The following is a 24841-nucleotide window of genomic DNA, read 5'->3' as shown; positions in this document are numbered from 1 at the left end:
AATATACATTTTACTCTGCAAGACATTTCACACTATCAAGAATTGACATGATCTGGGCCTCCATAGAACTGGTGGTATGGACTAGAGATGTGGAGATAATGCCCAAGGTAGGCTCAGATCATAATCCAATTATGTGGAGATTCGGGAAAAATACTAAAAGAAGAAGATGGAGGATAAATGAAGACTTGCTGCAGACGGAAGAAAACATTGCGTTGTTACAAAGAGAGACCAAATTCTTTATACAGTACAATTTGAATAAGGATGTATCAACTTATAAGGTATGGGACACATATAAAGGTGTGATTAGAGGAATACTAATGGATGTGAATGCAAGAGATAGGAAGAGAAAGGATGAAAAGAGACTTGAAATTATGGAAAAAATTAAAGCCAAAGAGATACAACTTAAGAAAAGACCAGGGAAAAAGAAAATATATCAGGATATGAAGATCCTGCAGGAACAATTGACGGCAATGAATAACAAAGAATTGGAGTGGAATCTAAAAAAAATGAAGCAGAAGTCGTTTGAGAGTGCAAACAAACCTGGGAAATACTTAGCGTGGCAGCTAAAGAAAAAAAAGGAGAAGAAAACTATAACTAAGATTAGAGAAGAGGATAATATATTGATGGATCAATCTGCCATTAGTAGAGCCTTTTTCAAATTTTATGCAAAACTGTACCAAAAAAAGGAGGTGAATAGAGATTCAATCGCGGAATATTTGGAGAAAATGAAGCTTCCAACAATTTCACAGAAATGGAAAGAGAAGTTAAATAGGGAAGTGACAGAGGAAGAAATAAAAGAAGCCATACAATCAACAAAATTAGGGAAAGCGCCTGGACCGGATGGAATAACAGCAAAGTTTTATAGAATGATGGCCAATGACCTGACACCGTTTCTAAGAGAGGTAATGAATGGAATTTTGCAAGGCCAAAAGATTCCTGACTCATGGAATGAAGCTAATATATCATTGATTCCGAAAGATGGACAAGATTTGACTAATGTTAAGAATTATCGGCCAATTTTGCTGCTGAATAATGATTATAAAATATTTGCGAAAATTATGGCAGAAAAGTTAAAGGGATGGATGTCGGAATTTATTGCAGAAGAACAGACTGGATTCCTACCTAATAGACAAATTAAGGATAATTTAAGGACAGTAATAAACGCTATTGAATACTACGACAAGCACTGTGATAGGGAAGTTGGTTTCTTTTTTGTGGACGCGGAAAAAGCATTTGACAATTTGAACTGGGACTTTATGTTTGCCACTATGGAAAAGCTGCAAATGGGAGAAAAGTTCATACAATCAGTTAAGGGAATTTATAAAGACCAGTGTGCAACGATTGTAGTTAATGATGATTTGACTAAAAAATTGAAAATAAGCAAAGGTACAAGACAAGGATGCCCATTTTCTCCATTGTTGTTTATTTTGATTTTGGAAATTTTGTTGATGCAAATACGAGAGGACGATACAATTCGTGGCATAAAAATAAAGGAATTTTCCTACAAAGTCAGAGCATTTGAGGATGATGTAATGTTGATAGTGGAAGATCCAATATATAACATGCCAAAAATAATAGATAAAATAAAGGAATTTGGAGACTTGGCTGGATTTTATGTGAACAAAAAGAAGTCAAAGATATTGTGTAAGAATATGACAAAGCAAAAACAGCAAGAATTAATGGAGATAACAGATTGCGAGGTAACTAACAAAGTGAAATATTTAGGAATTGAGCTGACTGCAAAAAACATAGATTTATTCAAAAATAATTATGAGAAACTGTGGCAACAAATAGAAAGAGATTTGATAAAATGGAATAAATTGAATTTGTCATGGTTGGGAAGAATAGCAGCAGTAAAGAAGATTGTGTTACCACGTGTGATGTTTTTGCTGCAAACTATTCCAATTATCCGAGACTTCAAACAATGTGACAAATGGCAAAGAAAAATTTCAGACTTTGTGTGGGCAGGCAGGAAACCCTGGGTGAAAATTAAAGTATTACAAGATTCGAAAGAAAGAGGTGGACTGCAACTGCCAAACATAAGATTATATTACGAAGCAATTTGTTTGACTTGGTTAAAAGACTGGATAACGCTAAAAGACCGTAAACTGCTGGCCTTGGAGGGACACAAAAAATTGTTTGGATGGCATGCCAATTTGTGGTATGATAAAGTTAAAGCGGACTCTATGTTTTTGCATCACTATATTAGAAGAAGCCTTTTCACAATCTGGAAGAAATATAAGAATTACATGGAAAGTGGCATCCCCTCATGGGTGGTACCATATGAAGTAATAGATCCGAGAGCTGTCTATAATGAACAACAATGTTTAACTTATAAAGAGATAATGTTGATGGAACATAGAATACTAAAAATAAAGACACAAGAAGAGTTATCTCCTCACTATGGATGGTTTCAATATAGGCAAATCAGGGATCTTTACAACTCGGACTGTTTAAAGGGAGGAATAAGACTGAAAAACTCGGAGTTAGAAGAAGTGATTTTACAAGAAGGTAAAAAAGACATTTCAAAAATATACAAAATACTTTTAAAATGGTATACAGAAGATGAGACAGTCAAAGTCCAGATGGTGAAATGGGCAATAAACTTTCATAAAGAAATAACAATGGAATCATGGGAACACTTGTGGAAAAACACTTTGAAGATTTCAACTTGTATCAATATTAAAGAGAATGTGTATAAAATGATGTATAGGTGGTATTTAACGCCTAAGAAGATTGCGCTTGGAAATGCAAATATGTCAGATAAATGCTGGAAATGTAAAAAACATGAAGGATCCTTGTATCATATGTGGTGGACTTGTGAGGTAGCTAAGCAATACTGGGGAGATATAATAGAAATAATTAATGAGGTTTTGCAAACCCAAATAAATAAGAACCCAGAATTGCTGCTACTGAACTTGGGAATGGAAGATGTTCCAATGCAGTATAGAACATTGCTATTTTACATGACTGCAGCAGCAAGACTTTTGTACGCGCAGAAATGGAAAGTGCAAGAAATACAAACTATAGAAGATTGGATTTACAAATTGTTGTACATGGCAGAAATGGACAAAATGACAAGAAAATTGAAAGATCTGGACGCAGGAGAATATTTTGCAGACTGGGGGAAACTGAAACAATATTTAGAAAAAAAATGGGATGTAAAAGGAGGACTGTGGCAGTTTGAGAATTATTAATTTGTGATTTTATAAAGGGGGGAGAGAAGTAACTTTACCATTAATGGGGAAATTTAGTTATTAATTAATCTAAGCTAATACTATTATTAAGAAGATTGTATTAAAAATAGATAAGTTAAACAGCTAGGAATAGAAAGGACTTATTAGAGAATCTGAGATATAGAATAATTTGAATATGCTTAGAATAAGGGATACAATATATATAAGATTTAGAAGAATATAGTTAAAAATAATTTAAACGGTAAGATGGGTTAAGGGTTGGAAAGCTGTTGGAAGTCAATAAGGAGGGGGGGAAAGGGTGGGGGTTGTTATAATTTAGGTAATATGGGGAATTTATGTAAAATTTATGTACTCACCAATAAAAATGAAAAAAAAAGATGAGCGACTGGACTTTATGGCTGAAGGCATCTCAACATGTCTAAGCCCAATAGCGAAGGTATTTTGAGTTAGAATTCAATCTGGCCTTAGTAGTAATTGTAATGTGCCCCTCTCTAACAAACCTGGCCCATCAAATATCGCATCAGTATTTTTGTTCAAAACCCATTCTATGCAACATTTTCTTTACTGCCCTATGAATATCCTTGTTCCTCAAAGTATATATGATAGGATTCAAGAGAGGGGTGATCACCATATAAAAGACAGCAATTTTCTTATCACGATCAGGGGAGGTGCCTGGTTGGGGCTTGATGTACATAGAAATGAGACTGCCATAGAACATGGTGACCACCACCAAGTGGGAGGCGCATGTAGAGAAAGCCTTTTGGTATCCAAAGTTAGACTGCATTCGTAACACGGAGGATACAATGAGCCCATAAGAAGTCAAGATAACAGATAGGGCCCCCAGTAGAACTAGCACAGCTGCCACAAAAAGGATGGCTTCTGCAATCCGAGTGTCACCACAACCAAGCTTCATCACCATTGGAAGTTCACAGAAGAAGTGGTTGACACGGTTGGGGCCACAGAAGGGGTAACGTAGGGTACACCCTACAATTATTATAGCGAAGAGAAAAGGAACTCCCCAGGAGATTGAGGCAAGCTTCAGTAAGCGCCACCTGCTCATGAGAATGGCATATGTCAGGGGACGGCAGATGGCCAGGTAGCGGTCATAGGCCATGACACCTAACAGAAAGCATTCAGCGCCACCTAGGAAGAAGCAAATGCACATTTGGAGTATGCAACGGGTGAAGGTGATGGCTCCATTTCCAGACAGCAGGTGAGCCAGCATCTGGGGCAAGGCACTGGTGACATAACAGATCTCCAGGCCTGAGAGCTGAGTCAATAAGTAGTACATAGGGGTGTGGAGATGGGAGTTTGTTTGTACCAGGATGATAATCACCAGATTCCCCACAAGAGTCAGCAAGTATATGACGAGGAATACACAAAAGAGCAGCCGCTGCGTCTTTCGGTGGCTAGTAAGTCCCAGCAAGATGAATTCTGTCACTGAGGTGAGGTTCTCAGTTCTCATTCTGGCTTTTTACCTGCAGTGAAAGGGCAAATATCGGAGACTGTAATGTTCTTTGGAAATGGGATGACTTTAAAATAAGCTGTAATGTATTCTCTATACCACAGGAATTTACAAAGCAAAAAAAAACCCTCATCAAACTCACGAACATGATCTAGATACAATCAGTAGTAGAATTCTCTATTTGGTTCTTCAAGGTTCCCTTACCAGTTTAAACCTCGCTCAAAAGTCCTTAATTGGGACAGGGTTCATATTTGACCCTCACGTCTTAAAACTTTTCTCATTCTCTCTGGCGAGTTTATCATCTTCAACATGGCCCAAGACAAGTGTAATTACAGATGAAAAAATTCTGGAAATTGGAAAGAACGTTCCAGTTTGGTGTAGTGGTTAAGAGCACAGGACTGTAATCTGGAGAGCCAGATTTGATTCCCCGCTCCTCTTCTTGAAGCCAGCTGGGTGATATTGGGCTAGTCACAGCTCTCTGGAGCTCTCTCACACACCTGACATGGTATTTTGTGGTGGGGATAATAATAACATACTTTGTAAACAGCTCTGAGTGGGCATTAAATTGTCCTGAAGTGCAGTATATAAATAGATTGTTATTATTATTATATAATTATCTTATCCAGAAGAAGAAAAAAGATTAAAAAAAAAAGAAAATTGAATATATGTTTTGAAGAAAGGCTATGAAGGACTAGAGCCATTCTTGTTTACCCCTGGACTCCATCTTGATCATGTGGTACTGAAAGATTGCAGTGAGGGAAAACCCCACACAAAAGAACTAAGGCAATTAACTACTTTTGTTTACTTGCAACTCCTAGAATAAATAGCCTATCTTAAGTTAAAGTTGAAGTTTAACTTAGAATAGCTTAGATAGGCTATTTAGAATAAATAGCCTATCTTAAGTTAAGTTGAAGTTTTGCATAGAAGAAACCTTAAGAATGAACAGAGCATGGTTTCCAGTTCTGAAAAACACCATGCTAACAAAACACTCAATACCCGACAATAGCCCTGCAGAGAAGATTAGCACATCAAGCACCAATCCATATGCAAAAGAACCTCCTCAGGATACAGTGAAGCCTCCCTCCATTAGCATTCCACACCCTGGGAAACTCTTACAGGATGACTCAGCTCAACCCCACCCCTCCTGAGTAGATATAAATGACCTGCCAACATCTTTTCCACACTGTGACACTGAGAGATCTCTGACTTTTGGTGCTACACCTCTGAAGATGCCAGCCACAGCTGCTGGCGAAACGTCAGGAACTACAATGCCAAGACCACGGCAATACAGCCCGGAAAACCCACAACAACCATCGTTCTCTGGCCGTGAAAGCCTTCGACAATACATCAAAGATATATGGCTTTATCACTTTTCTCTGGATTTTTGCTCAGTTTGCTGTGATAACATAAGATGTTTCATTCTGAATGCTGGTTTGAACTCTGTGACCTACAATTGGCTGTGATCATGTTAGCCCAGAGAGAGACCCAAAGGGGAGAGGGCAGCAGTTAAACACTTCATCCCTTTAGTATGTAGGTGAAGGTCCTTGGAATCACCAAGGTGAGGCGAGGAGAGAACTGACCAAGCCAAGTCTCTAAAAGCACCAGGAACCTGAGATTAGACCTCTCAGATATTTCCTTTGATACCATCTGTGGTGGCGGCGGCAGATATTTAGAGAGACAGATTGAGGGGATTAGAGAAAGGGGAAACTGGCTGAAGTAGTTTGAGTTGTCTGAGCATCTTTCTTTTCCTCATAAGGGAACAGGCACTTCTGAGGGCTGATCCTCCACAAAGGGGGTGGGGTATGCAACACTGTCTGGGAGGGTTTATCCCTGATTAAGCCTGAAATAAGATCTGAGCCTGATTAAGCCTGAAATGCGATCTGAGTTTCCCACCATAGCTATCTAATCAATCATAAGCCACGGTGATAAAGAAACAAAATCTTCATGAGTTTAGATAGTTTAAAGTGATAATGACGAGTTATGTCTGTGTGAATTGGGTATGTTCAAGTGTACAGTTCATATGTTGTTGGTGTTTGTATGGCTTATGGCTTCGGCCAGAAAAGCAATAAACATAAATTAAATTAAAATTAAAATCAATCGTAAAAGGTACATGTTCTTTGGGTTTATGGCCTAGGATCTCCCAAAAGTGATCTTATCTTGTGCCTTCCTGACAGGTGGACAAACATTTATCCCTTACCTGGCTATTTGACACCATAAAAAAGAGACCATCTCCTCCCAGCTTGAAACCTGAAGAGTTAATAACGTAGTTCCCATAATGTGTGACTTTTCTGAGGCCAGAAGACTCTCAGGTCAATCAAGGCAATGTGAATTAATTTATTTTAATTATTTTTTAAAGGCAATGTGAATTATGTTACCTTTAATTCAGAGTGAGGAAAATATGCCCCCAAAACTCCCACCAAAATTACTGGGAGTAAAATTGGAGTATCATAACAGAGAGAGAACATGTCTTGAAATCATTAACATTTCAGCATAAAAATGTCTACGATGTTAACTAACCAGGGCCGTTTCCACACGGCTTACCTCTGCCCGTAACGACCCAGTAGATTGTTCAAAAAACGCGGAAGATCACAAATCTCGCGTGAGAAAACGCGATCTTCTGCGTTTTTTGCGCGATCTGCTGGGTCGTTACGGGCATAGGTAAGCCATGTGGAAACGGCCCAGGAAAAGATTATAATACCTGCCTGCAAAGTATCACCTAAAACAACAAAATGTGCTCCTTTTGCTACAATCTGAATTCTAAATTGGAGAATATAAGCTTACCTTCATGTGTCTCCCAGGTGTTCCTCAACAGCCAAGAAGGAGTTTCTCATCTCTCAGAGAGATGTTAAGGTGTACAACATCTGAGTGAGTTTTGATTAATTTAAGATGGGTAACCGTGTTAGTCTGTCTGAAGCAGCTGAAAAGAGCAAGAGTTCAGTAGCACCTATAAGACTAACAGAATTTGTGGTAGGGTATGAGCTTTCGTGAGTCACAGCTCACTTCTTCAAATATCTGTGAAACACGAAAGCTCATACCCTACCACAAATTTTGTTAGTCTTATAAGTGCTACTGGACTCTTGTTCTTTTCTGTTGATTCAATTAGTAATGCAAGATTTTAAGAGATTATAACAGAGGTCAATATTCCGTTAATAACCAGGGCAGAACAAGCAACATTTTTTTTTTTTACAAAAAGGTTACTGAAAAAGGTGTCTGTGTGTGGTAGATCTCAGAACAGAAGCCGAATCCCAGTATGATAGCATTTAGTATTCTTGAGTTATAATTCTGAAGCAACTCTAGGATTAATTAACATTGCTGAACACACACGCTCATAAACACACCCATATCCATTGGGGAGATGGTTCTACTTTCAGTTGAAAATATGCTTCTTATTGTCCATCAGCATGTCCTTTAGAATAATGTAAGAAGGAAGCCTACACACCCAGCCTGTCCAAGGTAATCCATGAACTTTATAGTTAGGGCAAAGAGTTCTTTATACTGAGATGGGCAAATACTCCACCTAATATAGCACTCTCTCTTAACCAGCAGCAGGTTTCCGCGGTCTCAGGTAGATGTCCATCAATGTCTTTCTACAGTAGTTTTTCTGATATGAGATGCTAGGGACCTTATACAAGAAAAGCATGTACTGTGCCAATACTGTGGTCTATAAAAATCTCCAAGCAATCTTTAAGGTATCCTGATGAGTACAAGAATGATGTTAACTTACTGTTTTCCTCCATGTGATTGTCAAACACTTGAGGATCGGTAAGATAATAGACTTTGATGCCTGTTCCCTTTGATGCTTCTATTTCAATTGTTATCAGTTTTCTCTCTCCACCTTCTGTCTCCCAAGGGCTTGATGTATCATGAGGGAAAAGTCATTCATTTTGCATCATTAACACTTTATGTTGCTAGTGTTCAAATACTTTGTAATGCCTGCCCAAGGGAATAGAGAACAATGAGGCTCTTACTTTTAATTTGTTTGTATTCCATCATAGCTCTAAGGAACCATAAAAAGCAATTTAGCCTCACAACAGCACCTGTGAGATAGACCGATTGAGATGGATAGACTTTCCCAAGGCCACACAAGTGAACTTCTAATTAGAATATCCATGTAATTCTGGATTTGCACATACAATGCTCTAAGCATCATATTGCCTGACAAGGAAAGGGAGAAGTTTGTTACCCCAGTTGGAATGAAGAGACAGACACCAAGCTTGGATCTAAGGGCCACTTTATTAATAAACATTAACCTGGAACAACAACTAATAACTGTGGCAAGGGTAACTAGCGGTACAGGTCAAGCCACATGGTCTCATACGGGACCCCTGCCTTGACCTGTCTGGGTGAGTCCCAAAGCCCCAGGTTTAAGCCATCCTGGTGGATGGCTGCTACCCAGACAGCCGGCAAACTGGTTCCCCCGTTTCAAGCTCCTAACCCTCAGCCGTACAGCAGTGAGGGAAGGACTTGCTTATGGGGTTCCACAAGGCAGTCTGCCCATGCTGCATGGCAGCCGTCTCAAGAAGTACCATCCGCTCCTGGAAGACCCCTCTTCCCCATTACTGGGGAAGCACCTAGGGTGCTCACCGGCCCACCCCCTATTCCCCAACTCTATCCTGCCAATGCCCAGGTCAAGCCTCTGCTTAGGCCTCGGTGCCCCACAGGTGGCTTAAAGCCAACCGAAGCCCTTGCCGCAAGTCGTCCAAGAAAATTTCATTGCCGGTCACCGACAGGTGCACCCTGTCACCTCGATAGAGGTTGGCAAATTCGGTCCTGATCCTGGGGTGGGGTAAATAAATACCCAACCCCTCCCCAAGAACCTCCTGAATGACTTAATTGGCCTTCATCCATGCCCTTTCAACAGCCTGTCAGTTCTCAGCCTCCCGCCATTCTCTTCTTCCATATGCACAATGTTGTTTTGAAACTGCAGCAGCAGCAGCAACCTTTATTGGCATTACATCCATGTTAACAAAAACACTCGATGCAACCAGAACTCAGTCTACAAATACACAACTCGCCTCATAGATGCAAGATACAAAAATTTAGCTACAGTTTCAATAACTTTTTGGTTCTGAGTAGCCAATAGGAAGATAACTTTACATTTATCAGATTTTCCAATTTGCTCTCTCAACAGCAGGTCAATGAGTGTGGGACGTATATCACAGTAATAAGTACAATACAAAAAATCATGTTCCAGAGTTTCTATGTCTCGCTGAGCACAAGTGCATAACTTGTTCGCATATGGTATTTTGTAGAATCTCCCATAAAGTATCACAGAAGGTAGCACATTAAACCGAGCTAATGAATAAGCTCTGCGATAATGTGGGGCCACTAAACAAGTGAGATATTCTGCCCTATACCCATGGGGTAAGAACCCCAAACCTAGGGGTGAACATCTGCCTATTGCAAGTCTCCTGAGATTCTGAATCTCAATGTCAAGGAATCTTTGTCTGATCAGTGCATAAGCTCAATATATTGTCGAAGGCTTTCACGGCCGAAGAACGATGGTTGTTGTGGATTTTCTGGGCTGTATAGCCAGGGTCTTGGCATTGTAGTTCCTGACGTTTCGCCAGCAGCTGTGGCTGGCATCTTCAGAGGTGTAGTACCAAAAGACAGAGATCTCTCAGTATCACAGTGTGGAAAAGATGTTGGCAGGTCATTTATATCTACTCAGGAGGGGTGGGGTTGAGCTGAGTCATCCTGTAAGAGTTTCCCAGGGTGTGGAATGCTGATAGAGGGAGGCTTCACTGTATCCCGAGGAGGTTCTTTTGCATATGGATTGGTGCTTGATGTGCTAATCTTCTCTGCAGGGCTATTGTTGGGTATTGAGTGTTTTGTTAGCCTGGTGTTTTTCAGGACTGGAAACCATGCTCTATTCATTCTTAAAGTCTCTTCTTTCCTGTTGAAATTGTGCTTATGCTTGTGAATTTCAATGGTTTCCCTGTGCAGTCTGACAAAGTAGTTGGAACTGTTGTCAAGTATTTTAGTGTCCTGGAATAGGATACTGTGTCCTGTTTGAGTTAGGCTATGTTCAGCCACTGCTGATTTTTCAGGTTGTCCAAGTCTGCAGTGTCTTTCATGTTCTTTTATTCTTGTCTGGGTGCTACGCTTTGTGGTCCCGATGTCAACTTGTCCACAGCTGCAGGGTATATGGTATACTCCTGCAGAGGTAAGGGGGTCTCTACTGTCTTTTGGTGAACATAGCATTTGTTGTATTTTTCTGGTGGGTCTGAATACTGTTTGTAAGCTGTGCTTTTTCATAATTTTCCCCATCTGATCAGTGATTCCTTTGATATATGGCAAAAACACTTTTCCTGTGGGAGACTGTTTTTCCTTAGTTGTTTGATTTATCCTTGGCAAGTAAACCAAGGATAAATAAAAAATTATGGAAAAACAGTCTCCCAAAGGAAAAGTGTTTTTGCCATAGTTGTTTTCTTTAGTTGTTTGATTTATCCTTGGCGAGTAAACCTTGGCGAGTTTTGATTTCTCAAAATTCAGGGTCAGTTTGTTTATTTCACAAAAATCATGAAAGCCTGATAATAATCTTTTCAAACTGATTGAGGATAAAGTAAAACTGCATCATCTGCGTATAAAAGCAGTGGAACATGGATTGGCCTGAGTCTTGGAGCGTGGCCATCTATACCCTCAAGAAAGGGAGCCAGATCATTTATAAAGAGATTGAATTATAGTGGGGCTAACTTGATTTGTTGAAATCCCTAAGTACTCTGACTGCTACAGGAGTAACAATATTTCATACTATCTTGCAATCAGTGATTGTCAAACACTTGAGGATTCAGTAAGATAATTGACTGTGGATGTCCTCCACTGGGATAGGTACGTTCCCTTTAGTGCTCTTTTCTGGGTCATTAATAGTTTGCTGTCTGAATTGCCCATGGACTCAATATAACAAAATGGAAACACGAATTTTGCATCATTTATGCTGTTTCTCTGGTGCAAGTTTTCAAATACTTTGCAATGCCTCCCCAAGGGAATAAAGGACAAGGAGGATTGTGCTATTACTTTGTTTGTATCTCATCATAGTTCTCAGAAACCATGAATGGTGCTTTAGGCTCCCTGTGAGATAGACCCAGTTAAGATGGAGACACTTCCCCAAGGCCACACAGTGAACATCCGTATGTTCGAACTGTTACATTACAATGTAAAGAAAGGGACTCGGACCAGACCTGTACCGAGTCAATCGATGCTGGAGAAAGTCTTAGAAAGTATGGTTCATAGATTCTCCAATCCTGATAAGGTTCAGACATCCATAGTAAATTCCAAATGGATGATGAAATGACACAATTATCCTCCTCTGTTGTTTCTTTCTTTGGTGTAGGTGGATGAAAGCTACAGTTGTCCGTTGGAAAAAGATGGAGCCAGGGACCCACAGGACCCTGGGTCAGGTCCTACAAGCGACCGGCAATATCACTTTGCTTGTTTCATTCAATTCGGAACCAGACCAACCTTGGAGTGCAGTGAATCTATGCACAAAAGAATGGAATTCCTGTTTTGATTTGAATGTTTATGGTGGCGATTTGCATGGCTCCTGAGGAAATTCGAATTGAATGAAACAAGCAAAGTGATGTTGCCGGTCGGTGCAGGTTTGGTCCGATGAAATATTAAGAGGGACTTTTGAATTGGTTTGTGTATATATTTATTGCACACATATTAGTTATTCACATTATATTGCACTGCTTATATTTATAAAATACTATTTGCAAAAAGAGAGTTTATTGTGTTAACTATCAGTATACCCAGATCTGTGTTGTTGTTGTTTCTGTACTGTTAGCTTTGTTGTTGTTTGGTGTTTAATTACATTGAGCAAATTATGTTATGGTATTTTTCTGCGAGCTGCTTTGAGACCCTTTGCAGAGAAAACAGGCAAACAAATGCTGTACAATAATAAAAAATAAATCAACAGGAGTCTGTGTCCCTAATCCTGCTAACAAAGTGCAATAGTAATATTACCTTTAAAACTGGGGTTGGTCTCTATACCCACCTGGCAAGAGGCGGGGGGGGGGACTAGCAATTACCTTGTGCCTTCTGCATGCTGGGTTTCACACATGCACAAAACACACATGTGCTTCTGGCACGTGCACGATGATGACACTTCTGGGAAGTGAGCTCTCCCCTGCTCTGTGGGGTCATTTGGGGTCAAAACTGGCTCCAAACAAAGTGCTGGAGTGCTTCTGAGGCTGGTGTGATGACATCACTTCTGCTCATGTTCCCGGGGTGACTGCTGGTGGTGGGTGATATCTGGGTGGCTGAAAACTGCCAACTGGCAGGCAAGCAGGTAAACTGCCAATTGATTGCCCACCACTGGTGGGCACTTGGAAACCCTAATTAAAAATGATACTTTGTTTTCTGTCAATTGCATCAAAAGGCATTCAAAAACAAAATGGCCAAAATTGGTGTCTGACATACGGATGATTTTTAAAAATGGCATAATGGAAATGAACAAATAGGGAAGAACAGCAACAACCATGGAGAAAATTTTTAAAAAAACCCTTATACCAATAAAATACGGAGACAGAAATGGAAGAAGGTATATCTGTGCGTATCTGAAGACAGTACCAATTCAAAGACCAGTGACTGGACTTCATGGTTGAAGAGATAATCTTAATATGTCCAAATTCCACAGAGAAGGTGTTCTGGGTTAGAATTCAAGACAGTACTGAGCGTGGCGGTCTTCACTCCCCACCCCGGAGTCCTTATCACCTGGGGAATGACTGGAAGGAAAATTAATTGAATGAGTAAAAGAACTTTACGTGAACTGAGTTGTACTGCAGTTACCATTGCTGCACTGCGCTGCTGTTATTTATGTATTTGTACTTGAAGATATCATGTTATTACTGTAGAAATAAGAGGCATTTGCACTTTGTAAAAATTGTTTAATCATGTAAAGTTGCTTTGAGCACAGTGAGTGCTAACGTTTCTGTGGACATTGTTCCTTGTCAGTTTCCATTGTGCAGCAGAAACAGCCATCCGTTTTTTCCAGTACTTAGCATTAGTCATAAAGTACCCCCACCCCCAACATATCTGAAGACAGCATGAATTCAAAGACCAGCGAATGGACTTCATGGCTGGGTTAGAATTCAAGACAGGACTTAGCGTTAGTCATAAAGTACCCCCACCCCCAACATATTTGAAGACAGCACAAATTCAAAGACCAGTGACTGGACTTCATGGCTGAAGGCATCTCAACGTGTCCAAACCCAATAGCGAAGGTATTTTGGGTTAGAATGCAAACTGACCTTAGTAGTAATTGTAATGTGCCCCCCCAACAAAACCTGGCCCATCAAATATCACATCAGTATTTTTGTTCAAAGTCCATTCTATGCAACATTTTCTTCACTGCCCTATGAATATCCTTGTTCCTCAAAGTGTATATGATAGGATTCAAGAGAGGGGTGATGATGATGTAAAAGACAGCAATTTTCTTATCATGATCAGGGGAGGAGTCTGATTGGGGCTTCATGTACATAGAAATGACAGTGCCGTAGAACATGGTGACCACCACCAAGTGGGAGGCGCATGTAGAGAAAGCCTTATGGCGTCCAGAGGTAGACTGCATTCGTAACACGGAGGACAGAATGAGTCCATAAGAAGTCAAGATAACAGATAGGGGCACCAGTAGAGCGAGCACAGCTGCCACAAAAAGGATGACTTCTGCAACCCGAGTGTCCCCACAAGCAAGCTTCATCACCACTGGAAGTTCACAGAAGAAGTGGTTGACACGGTTGGGACCACAGAAGGGGAAACGCAGGGTACACCCTACATTTATTACAGCGAGGAGAACAGGAACTCCCCAGGAGATTGAGGCAAGCTTCAGTAAGCGCCACCTGCTCATGAGAATGGCGTATGTCAGGGGACGGCAGATGGCCAGGTAGCGGTCATAGGCCATGACACCTAACAGAAAGCATTCAGTGCCACCTAGGAAGAAAGAAATGTACATCTGGAGCATGCAACGGGTGAAGGTGATGGCTCCATGACCAGACAGAAGATGAGCCAGCATCTGGGGCAAGGTGCTGGTGACATAACAGATCTCCAGGCCTGAGAGATGAGTCAAGAAGAAGTACATAGGGGTGTGGAGATGGGAGTTTGTTTGTACCAGGATGATAATCACCAGATTCCCCACAAGAGTCAGCAAGTATATGACAAGGAATACACAAAAGAGCAGCAGCTGTGTCTTTCGGTGGTTGGTAAGTCCCAGCAAGATGAATTCTGTCACGGAGGTGAGGTTCTCAGTTCTCATTTTGGCTTTTTACCTGCAGTGAAAGGGCAAATATTGGAGACTGTAATGTTCTTTGGAAATGGGATGACTTTAAAATAAGCTGTATTGTATTCTCTACCACAGGAACCTACGGAAAAAAAACCCTTGTCAAACTCGCCAACATGATCTAGATTCAATCAGTAGTAGAATTCTCTATTTGGTTCTTCAAGGTTCCCTTACCAGATTAAACATCTCTCAAAAGTCCTTAATTAGGAGAGGGTTCATATTTGACCTTCACGTCTTAAAACGTTCCTCGTTCTCTCTGGCGAGTTTCTCATCTTCAACATGGCCCAAGACGTGTAATTACCGATGAAAAAATTCTGGAAATTGGAAAGAACGTTCTTTTTATTTGGAAGAAAAAAAATTTTAAAAAGAAAATGAAGTTTATGTTGTGAAGAATGGCCATGGAGGACGTGCGCCATTCTTGTTTACCCCTGTACACCATCTTGATCATGTGGTACTGAGAGACTGCAGTGGGGGGAAACCTCGCACAAAAGAACTAAAGCAATGAACTACTCCTGCTTAGAGATGGGCACGAACAGCAATACGAACCAAAAAAAGCCACGAACAGCCCAATCTGCTCTTCGCGAACAAGCTGTTCATGAGGCCCCATTCTAAATGAACATGTGGTCGTTGCAAGCCTTGTTCGTTGCTGTTTGTCAAGCCCAAAAGTCTGGCACCTGCAATCAATTCCCTTGGCTACTTAGGCAGGGATTGTCTGAACTCTGTCTGAACTCCTGCTATTGCCTTGGAAACCCCAATCTAAGCCCAATTTAGCTTGATAGGCAGGTCTTCGTTTCAAGTGTGGAACTCCAAATGTGTTACAAGGGAGGCTCTGATTTTGCAGACAGTGGAGAAGGAGAGACAGTTGCTGTTGGCATTTTGATAGCGAGAGTGCATTGGAGCTTGAATTTTCTTTGTGTGTGGTGGGATAGGGATCTACCCCTTCAAGTTCCAGGGCTGCTGCCAGGCTCTAGGCCCAGCTATTATTTATTATTGGTACCTTTCCTGGTGCCTGCTCAGGTCATGTTTCTGGGAGTGGTGCAGCAGGGATCTTGACTTGGATGATGGCTGGAGGCAAGCCTGCTGGCCCCCATGGACAGCCAACCACAAATATGTTCGTGGTTGTTCATGAGTTCCTGTTCGTGGATGGCAACGAACAATGAACATCATGTTCATTTTTTTTCTGTTCGTGCCTATCTCTATTCCTGCTTACTTGCAACTCCTAGAATAAATAGCCTACCTTAAGTTAACATCCTTTAGGGTAGGACCAGAGTTTAAAGACAGAGGCTACATGGTTTTACCACTTTTCTCTAGATTTTTTCTCAGTTTGCTGTGATAACTTCAGATATTGGCATTTTTCATTTCATTAATACATTTCTTTTCATTCTGAGTGCTGTTTCTTTGAACTCTGTGACCCAAAATTTGCTGTGATCAATCATGTTAACCCAGAAAGAGACTCAAGGGGAGAGGACAGCAGTTAAACACCTGAGCCCTTTATTATGTAGGTGAAGGTACTAGTCCTTGGAATCACCAAGGTGAGGCGAGGAAAGAACTGACCAAGCAAAGTCTCCAAAAACACCAGGAGCCTGAGATTAGACCTCTCAGATATTTCCTTTGATACAATCTGTGGCGGCGGCAGATATTCAGAGAGACAGGTTTAGGGGATTAGAGAAAGGGGAAACTGGTTGAAACAGTTTGCGTTGTCTGAGCAGCTTTCTTTCCCTCATAGGAGAACAGGCACTTCTGAGGGCTGATCCTCCACAAAGCGGGTGGGGTATGCAATACTGTCTGGGAGGGTTTATCCCTGATTTAGCCTGAAATAGGATCCGAGTTCCCCCATTTCTCACCATAACTGTCTAACCAATCATAAATGGTACATGTTCTTGAGGTTTATGGCTGTACTCAGGATCTCCCAAAAGTGATCTATCTTGCTCCTTCCTGACAGGTGGACAAACATTTATCCTTTACCTGGCTATTTAATATTGTAAAAGAGATACTATTTCCTCCCTGCCTGAAACCTGAGGAGTTTATAACTTGGTCCCCATACATACGTGTTTTTTCTGAGGCCAGAAGGCATTCAGGGCAAACAAGGCAATGTGAGTTAATTTTTTAAAAATTATTTTTTAAAGGCAATGTGAATTATGTTACCTTTAATTCAGAGTGAGGAAAATATGCCCGCAAAACTCACACCAAAATTACTGGAAGTAAAATGGGAGTATCATGACAGAGAGAGAACATGTATTGAAATCACTAACATTTCAGCACAAAAATGTCTATAATGTTAGCTAACTAGGAGATTATAAAACCTGCTTGCAAAGTATCACCTAAAACAACAAAATGTGTTCTTTTTGCTACAGTCTGAATTCTAAATTGGAGAATATAAGCTTATCTTCATGCCTCTCCCACTTCTTGAAATATCTGTGAAACATGAAAGCTCATACCGTACCACAAACTTTGTTAGTCTTATAGGTGCTACTGGACTCTTGTTCTTTTCTGTTGATTCAATTAGTAATGCAAGATTTTAAGAGATTATAACAGAGGTCAATGTTCTGTCAATAACCAGGGCAGAACAAGCAACATTTTTTTTTTTACAAAAAGGTTACTGAAAAAGGTGTCTGTGTGTGGTAGATCTCAGAAAAGAAGGCGAATCCCAGTATGATAGCATTTAGTATTCCTGAGTTATAAATTGTGGGGAAGCGTCTGAAGCAGCTCTAGGATTAATTAACAGTGCTGAATACATACGCTCACAAACACACCCATATCCACTGGGGAGATGGTTCTACTTTTGGTTGGAAATATGCTGCTTATCTTGCTACTGTCATTCATCAGCATGTCCTTTAGAATAATGTAAGAAGGAAGCCTACATACCGAGCCTGTCCAAGGTAATTCATGAACTCTATAGTTAGGGCAAAGACTTCTTTATACTGAGATGAGTAAACACTCCATCTAATATAGCACTCTCTCTTAACCACCAGTAGATTTCCACGATCTCAGGTAGATGCCCATCAATGTCTTTCAACAGTAGTTTTTCTGATCTGAGATGCTAGGGACCTTATACAAGAAAACCATGTCCTGTGCCAATACTGTGGTCTATAAAAATCTCCAAGCAATCTTTAAGGTATCCTGATGAGTACAAGAATGATGTTAACTTACTGTTTTCCTCCATGTGATTGTCAAACACTTGAGGATCGGTAAGATAATAGACTTTGATGCCTGTTCCCTTTGATGCTTCTATTTCAATTGTTATCAGTTTTCTCTCTCCACCTTCTGTCTCCCAAGGGCTTGATGTATCATGAGGGAAAAGTCATTCATTTTGCATCATTAACACTTTATGTTGCTAGTGTTCAAATACTTTGTAATGCCTGCCCAAGGGAATAGAGAACAATGAGGCTCTTACTTTTGTTTGTATTCCATCATAGCTCTAAGGAACCATAAAAAGCAATTTAGCCTCACAACAGCACCTGTGAGATAGACCGATTGAGATGGATAGACTTTCCCAAGGCCACACAAGTGAACTTCTAATTAGAATATCCATGTAATTCTGGATTTGCACATACAATGCTCTAAGCATCATATTGCCTGACAAGGAAAGGGAGAAGTTTGTTACCCCAGTTGGAATGAAGAGACAGACACCAAGCTTGGATCTAAGGGCCACTTTATTAATAAACATTAACCTGGAACAACAACTAATAACTGTGGCAAGGGTAACTAGCGGTACAGGTCACGCCACATGGTCTCATACGGGACCCCTGCCTTGACCTGTCTGGGTGAGTCCCAAAGCCCCAGGTTTAAGCCATCCTGGTGGATGGCTGCTACCCAGACAGCCGGCAAACTGGTTCCCCCGTTTCAAGCTCCTAACCCTCAGCCGTACAGCAGTGAGGGAAGGACTTGCTTATGGGGTTCCACAAGGCAGTCTGCCCATGCTGCATGGCAGCCGTCTCAAGAAGTACCATCCGCTCCTGGAAGACCCCTTTTCCCCATTACTGGGGAAGCACCTAGGGTGCTCACCGGCCCACCCCCTATTCCCCAACTCTATCCTGCCAATGCCCAGGTCAAGCCTCTGCTTAGGCCTCGGTGCCCCACAGGTGGCTTAAAGCCAACCGAAGCCCTTGCCGCAAGTCGTCCAAGAAAATTTCATTGCCGGTCACCGACAGCACAAGGAACAAGTCATTAATTTTGCATCATTAACACTTTATGTTGCTAGTGTTCAAATACTTTGTAAAGCCTGCCCAAGGGAATAGAGAACAAGGAGGCTCTTTTAATTTGTTTGTATCCCATCATAGCTCTAAGGAGCCATAGAAAGCACTTTAGCCTCACAATCACAACAGCACCTGTGAGATAGACCAATTGAGATGGATAGACTTTCCCAAGGCCACACAAGTGAACTTCTGATTAGAATAGCCATGTAATTCTGGATTTAGACATGCAAGCCAATGCTCTAAGCATCATATTACCTGACAAGGCAAGGGAGAGGTTTTCCCAGGTTTTCTTTATAACACCAAGAATAAGGGACTTCCTTTTTGTGCTATATAAAAGTTGAAATTCTAAGAATCAGATGAAGCACTGGGAGATCTGTGATCTGCTTTTCCTAATGTCAGGATGCAAAAGAAATATTCAGATTCATTGTTTTAATTCTTAGTCCAGCATTTTTAGAATACAAAGAAAGCTCAACCAAGCTTGTTTGATGGGTTGCTAAATTTCAAGCCCAATTGTGTCCCCATCTTATTTCTTGCAGAGATCTTCAATGATGTTGACACTGGGGGTAATCATGGAACTTTGAGGAAGGGGAACCCCAAAATGGCTTCCAGAGGGCACGGGGCAATCATAAAATGTTGGAAGATTCCCAGACAAATGTTATCCGACAGTGATGACAGCTGCCTCTGAGTGTGTATTCACTGAAGATGGCAAAATCAGTGCTGGAAGTGAGCAACTGTGGCACTGGGCATCTCTGCTTTGTTATGTTTCTACCATAATTTTATTCTATCGGAGAGGTCTTCCTTTTTTGTTCTTTTTAAAAACATTCCTTCACTCTCTGGATGTTATTCTTTTGTAACTTGAGAGGTCAGCATGATCCACTTCTGAGTGTATTCCCTTGGGGACCCATGCCAAGTGTCCCTTTGTGATAAGCAATAGGATTGCTGACAGATGCTGACTGCCCATTTCTTGGTTAGCCTAGTTCCTCAAGGTCAGTCTAAATGTTATTTATTTCATGAGTTTGTTATGGAGCTAACCTGGGCTCGCACAAACGCACAGCAGCTCTGGGGAATGGCTTGCATAAAAAAGAAGAGCCCAAATGGTTACAGAAAGCTGCTGCTGGGGTAAGGAAATTCTTGCCTTTCTCCCAAGCATTTTCCCTGTGCAAAAACAGTGTGGAGGAGGCACACAATACGTGCATACCATAATTCCATGTGCAGCAGCAGAAATGGGAAAACTGAAATTGATGATTTTAAAGATCAGAACAAAACTGGGGGGGGGGGACAAAGGCAGGAAGAGGGGTGGTTCAACTATGATGAATGTCCAATCAATGAAAAGTGGGCTGGTGGTTGGTGGGAATTGGTAAGATGAGCAAAACTGAGAGAAACATTACCCATGAGGGGATCCAAAATTGGCATCCAGAAAAAGTCTGAGGTAAAAACGGTCTCAAATGAATAGGGGGGGGGGGACAAGGGAAACTAAAAACTTTAACTGAAAACTAAAGAAAAAAAACTATGTGGAACTCAGAAGATAAATCAAAGAAGTATGGGGACAGATCCAAAGGAAAAGAACCATGTGGAAAACCCCAATGACTTGTTGAATTTTGACCCATTCATCATGTGTGGAAATGGATCCAATTTGGTAGAAGGCAGTCATTGGATCCAGCCCAATATGATCTCTCAGCAGGCCCCCAACATACATTAGAGTGAGAAACAGCTAGCGATGTCATAAAATTATGTGAACATGTAACCTGTTTTGTTGAAGGGCAGTATCGAATAAATAGGTTTATCTAATCTGAGAACTGGGAGAGTTCATGCCTATGACAGTGTGATCCCACCTTGTGACACTTGCATTTATAAAAGATTAACAATGAACAAACTTGAGAAAAAAACATCTTATTTGGAACAATACAATGATAAAACATATAACAACAATCATGTAACAAAACAGGCCTGTTTTACTCAAGCAGACCCAGGTCTCAGTCTTTCTGACTTCTGTATGGTAATCAGTCTCTTGAATTGCAGCAACTTGTAGCTGTGCTCTACGCTGAGATGCCTTCTGTTTTTCACAGGAGTCCTAAAACATTAATACAGAGTTCATAGAAAGGAGTGTTTCTGAGGAGAGAGTGCTTCTCCCTGCAGCTTCAGGCCCTCCAGACCCTCAGGGGAAATTATACATATAATATCCATTTCAAATAGGCCCAACAATAATCAAATTACAAGCTAACAGCCAATTAATATAAACACAATCTTCCCTTCCAATAGTAAGAAATTCTCATATCTATAACATTAATACAGAGTTCATAGAAAGGAGTGTTTCTGAGGAGAGAGTGCTTCTCCCTGCCACTTCAGGCCCTCCAGACTCTCAGGGAAAATTGCACCTTTTTTTCCTTATAAGGAATACCCCAACTGTCTATCTCCCTCTAGTGGGCAAGGGTTACAAACACACTAATACAATCCCCAAAAAATCCAGTTTCTGCCATAGTTTTTCTTCACTGTAGATTAAACAGCACTAATTCTTTTTCCTGACCAGACATGGTAGAAGAAAGAACCATCAAGTTATAGCTGACTTATGCCAACCCATGCTGAGGTTTTCAAGGCAAGAGACTTACAGAGATGATTTGGCATTGCTTGCCTCTAAATAGAGACCCTGGTCTTCCTTGGGAGTCTCTCCTCTAATTACTAAACAAGGCAAACCCTGCTTAGCTTCCAAGATCTGACAAGATCTGGCTTGCCTGGGCTATCCAGATCTCCTTGGTGCTATATAGTATATAGTTTTTTATAAGGTATTTTCCAGGGTTTTTGCCCTGTTACTTTGTTATTGTGCTGGGTCTGAGATGGGAGGACACCTCCTCAGTGGGTCAGTCTAGATGTTCTCAGGAAGTACCTGCATGGTGGCAGTTAATTACCAGGGTGCTTTCCAGGGAAACTTTAATCTAAGGGAGTTCCCAGCAATGAAAGTAACCCCCTTTCCTAACCATAATGGGCATACTATCATTAAAATACAACCTGTTTCTTTGTCAACTGCACACAAATGATGTTTAATGATGGATCATGTCTAAACAGTCTAAAGACAGCATAAAATGGCAAAAGATGGGTGTATAATATAGGAAACATGTAAAAATCGGATGATAATAATAATGAACTAAAGAACACCAGAAATCAAAAGTGTAGCAACGAAAAATAAGAAAAAGAATAGGAAAAGGTTCACACATCTCTGGGTACAGCAGCATGTCAACAATCACTAAATGAACTTTATGGCTGAGCAGAGAAACATTTTCATAAGTCCATCCCCAACTCTGCAATCACCCTTGGTGAGTATCCACAATTGGCCCTAGTATTGTTCGTAATGACCTTCTAAGAAGACCAGGACTATCAAGGGAGATTTATTCAAAGACATTTCTTTCCAACATTTTAATCACTGCCTTGTGGATATCCTTGTTCCGCAAAGTATAAATGATAGGATTGAGAAGAGGGGTGATTATAGCATAAAGAACAGCGATGTTCTTATCACGATCAGGAGCTATGCGTGACCGGGGTATCAAGTACATAAAGAAGGTGGTGCCATAGTACAGGGTGACCACTGCCAAGTGGGAGGCGCAGGTGGAGAATGCCTTACGGCGTCCTGAAGTGGACTGCATTCGTAACACAGAGGACAGAATGAGGCCATAAGAAGTCAGGATTACAAACAAGGGGGCCAGGATGGCCAACGCAGCTGTCCAAAAAAGGATGACTTCAAGGATATGAATGTCTCCACAAGCAAGTTTCAACAGCATTGGTAGCTCACAGAAAAAGTGATTGAGATGGTTGGGGCCACAGAAGGGGAAACAAAGTGTACATGCCACATTTATCAAAGCAAGGAGGAAACCAGCGCCCCAGGATACAGAAGTAAGTTGCAATTGGCGCCACTTGCCCATCGAAATGGCATATACCAGAGGATGGCAGATGGCCAAGTAGCGGTCATAAGCCATGGCTCCCAGCAGGAAGCATTCAGTGCCAGCCAAGGACTGGAAAATGTACACCTGGAACATGCAATGGTTGAAAGAGATGGCTCCATTTCCAGACAGAAGGTGAGCCAGCGCCTGGGGCAAGGTGCAGGTGACATAACAGATCTCTAGTCCTGAAAGGTGCATCAAGAAGTAATACATGGGGGTGTGGAGGTGGGAGTTTGCTCGCACTAAAATAATGGTCACCAGATTCCCCATAAAAGTAAGAAAGTATATGAGGAGGATTACCAAAAAAAGAACTATCTGTGTCTTCCGTTGGTTGGTGAGTCCTGCCAAGATGAATTCTGTCACAGATGTGAGGTTCTTGGTTCCCATTCTCACTTTCTGCCTGAACTGAAAGGACAAATATAGGGGACAGTGACATTCTTTGGAAACAGGACCACATTAAAACAAGTTGTTTCATCCTGGCCTAGTGCACATGTAACTGATAGTGGAGAGTGCCCTCAAGTCATAGCCAACTTATGGTGACCCTAGTGGGGTTTGCATGACAAGAGACTAACAGATATGGTTTGCCATTGTCGGCCTCTCCAACCCTGGTCTTCATTGGAGGTCTCCCATCCAATTAGTAACCAAAGCTGACCTGGCTTAGCTTCTGATATTGTACAAGATCAGGTTTACCTGAGCTATCCAGGTCAGGGCTCACATGTAATTAGAGATGTAAAATTTTGCGGAAGTTGTGAAAAAAAACCTCTTTTTTCTAGAAAGACATGTGGGAGGCACTGAAATGTATGAAATACATTCTTACTGCATCTAAAATTGTTTTGCTGCTTTAGCAACATAAAATACATTATCTATGCTTAATTGGCATAGAAAATTGTGCTGTTCTGCATATTTGTGACATTTAACATACAAATGCTTTCATTTTCTACAAGAGTGATTACCGATCTTTATTGCTTTCAGTTGGAATTAAAATTCCATATGTGTGCTGTAACCGTGGTTTAGTTAAACCCTGCTGCCTCACTACAGCTAAGACAAGGTAAAGTATACTGTCGGGTAGAGGCACCAGCTAAATGTGTTTGTCAAATTGGAATCTTAGGGCCAAGCTACACATGACGAATGACACTTGAACAGCAAGTGTATTTCTCCCTGTTCACTTGCCCTCCACTCAATCCACTTGCCGTTCAAGTGTCATTCGTCATGTGTAGCTTGGCCCTGAGTATCTGGAAGGCAGGGAAGCTGCCTTCTCCATAGTTCATTTCATGTATATGTTGCATTTAACCCTAGCAAATAAAACTATGCTTTGAAACTTCCTGTGCAAACTCCCATTCAAACCAAGGTTTTACTTCTTTGTTGACCAAGTTACAATCCTAGAAAGTCCAGACAATTTTCATTTTGCTTTAATCCAGGACTTTATGCAGCAGCTCCCCATCAACACGCTTAGTGAAAAGCTGGAAACACCAAATGGATTTTTTCTTAGTTGACCATCAGGCATGCAGAGCCTCCATTCAAACAGGATTCATGGCATAAGAGAGGGGTGATTAAGCATTCCCTTCCATGCCATATTCACAACTTGAAATAAACCCAGGGAACTCCTGTTTTCCCTTTCAGTGCAAACATACAGGTTTTGATTAGAATGTGGTTTAGGACATTTATATTCACCCCAAGGACTCAAAAGGGTAATTTCAATTTGGTTAAACAGAAAAAACAAACTGCTTAAACCACCCACTCCCACCATGAACCATAGTCAGCGACCCACTTAGGAGACA

The 24841-nt window shown here is 41.1% G+C and overlaps 3 protein-coding genes across 3 annotated transcripts; all 3 read right to left on the bottom strand.

Moving 5' to 3' along the window:
- Nucleotides 1-3717: 3717 nt before the first annotated feature.
- On the bottom strand, nt 3718-4662 carry LOC129339659 (olfactory receptor 5V1-like). Its single transcript, XM_054994241.1, has one exon. The coding sequence runs from the start codon at nt 4660-4662 to the stop codon at nt 3718-3720; it is 945 nt and encodes a 314-aa protein (XP_054850216.1).
- Nucleotides 4663-13969: 9307 nt separating this feature from the next.
- LOC129339658 (olfactory receptor 2G3-like) lies at nt 13970-14914 on the bottom strand. The gene has a single exon (XM_054994239.1). It carries the CDS (start codon nt 14912-14914, stop codon nt 13970-13972), a length of 945 nt encoding a protein of 314 aa, XP_054850214.1.
- A 7600-nt stretch (nt 14915-22514) lies between these two features.
- On the bottom strand, nt 22515-23450 carry LOC129339657 (olfactory receptor 5V1-like). Its single transcript, XM_054994238.1, has one exon. The coding sequence runs from the start codon at nt 23448-23450 to the stop codon at nt 22515-22517; it is 936 nt and encodes a 311-aa protein (XP_054850213.1).
- Between the last annotated feature and the right edge of the window lie 1391 nt (nt 23451-24841).

This window comes from Eublepharis macularius, chromosome 12 (genome assembly GCF_028583425.1).
Source record: "Eublepharis macularius isolate TG4126 chromosome 12, MPM_Emac_v1.0, whole genome shotgun sequence".
In the NCBI taxonomy this organism is placed as follows: domain Eukaryota; kingdom Metazoa; phylum Chordata; class Lepidosauria; order Squamata; family Eublepharidae; genus Eublepharis; species Eublepharis macularius.
Note: the sequence above shows the minus strand (reverse complement) of the source record. Positions and strands in the feature narration are given on the sequence as shown.

Coding starts and splice junctions, on each gene's coding strand:
- LOC129339659 (XM_054994241.1), bottom strand. CDS start 4,662: ATGAGAACTGAGAACCTCACCTCAGTGACAGAATTCATCTTGCTGGGA.
- LOC129339658 (XM_054994239.1), bottom strand. CDS start 14,914: ATGAGAACTGAGAACCTCACCTCCGTGACAGAATTCATCTTGCTGGGA.
- LOC129339657 (XM_054994238.1), bottom strand. CDS start 23,450: ATGGGAACCAAGAACCTCACATCTGTGACAGAATTCATCTTGGCAGGA.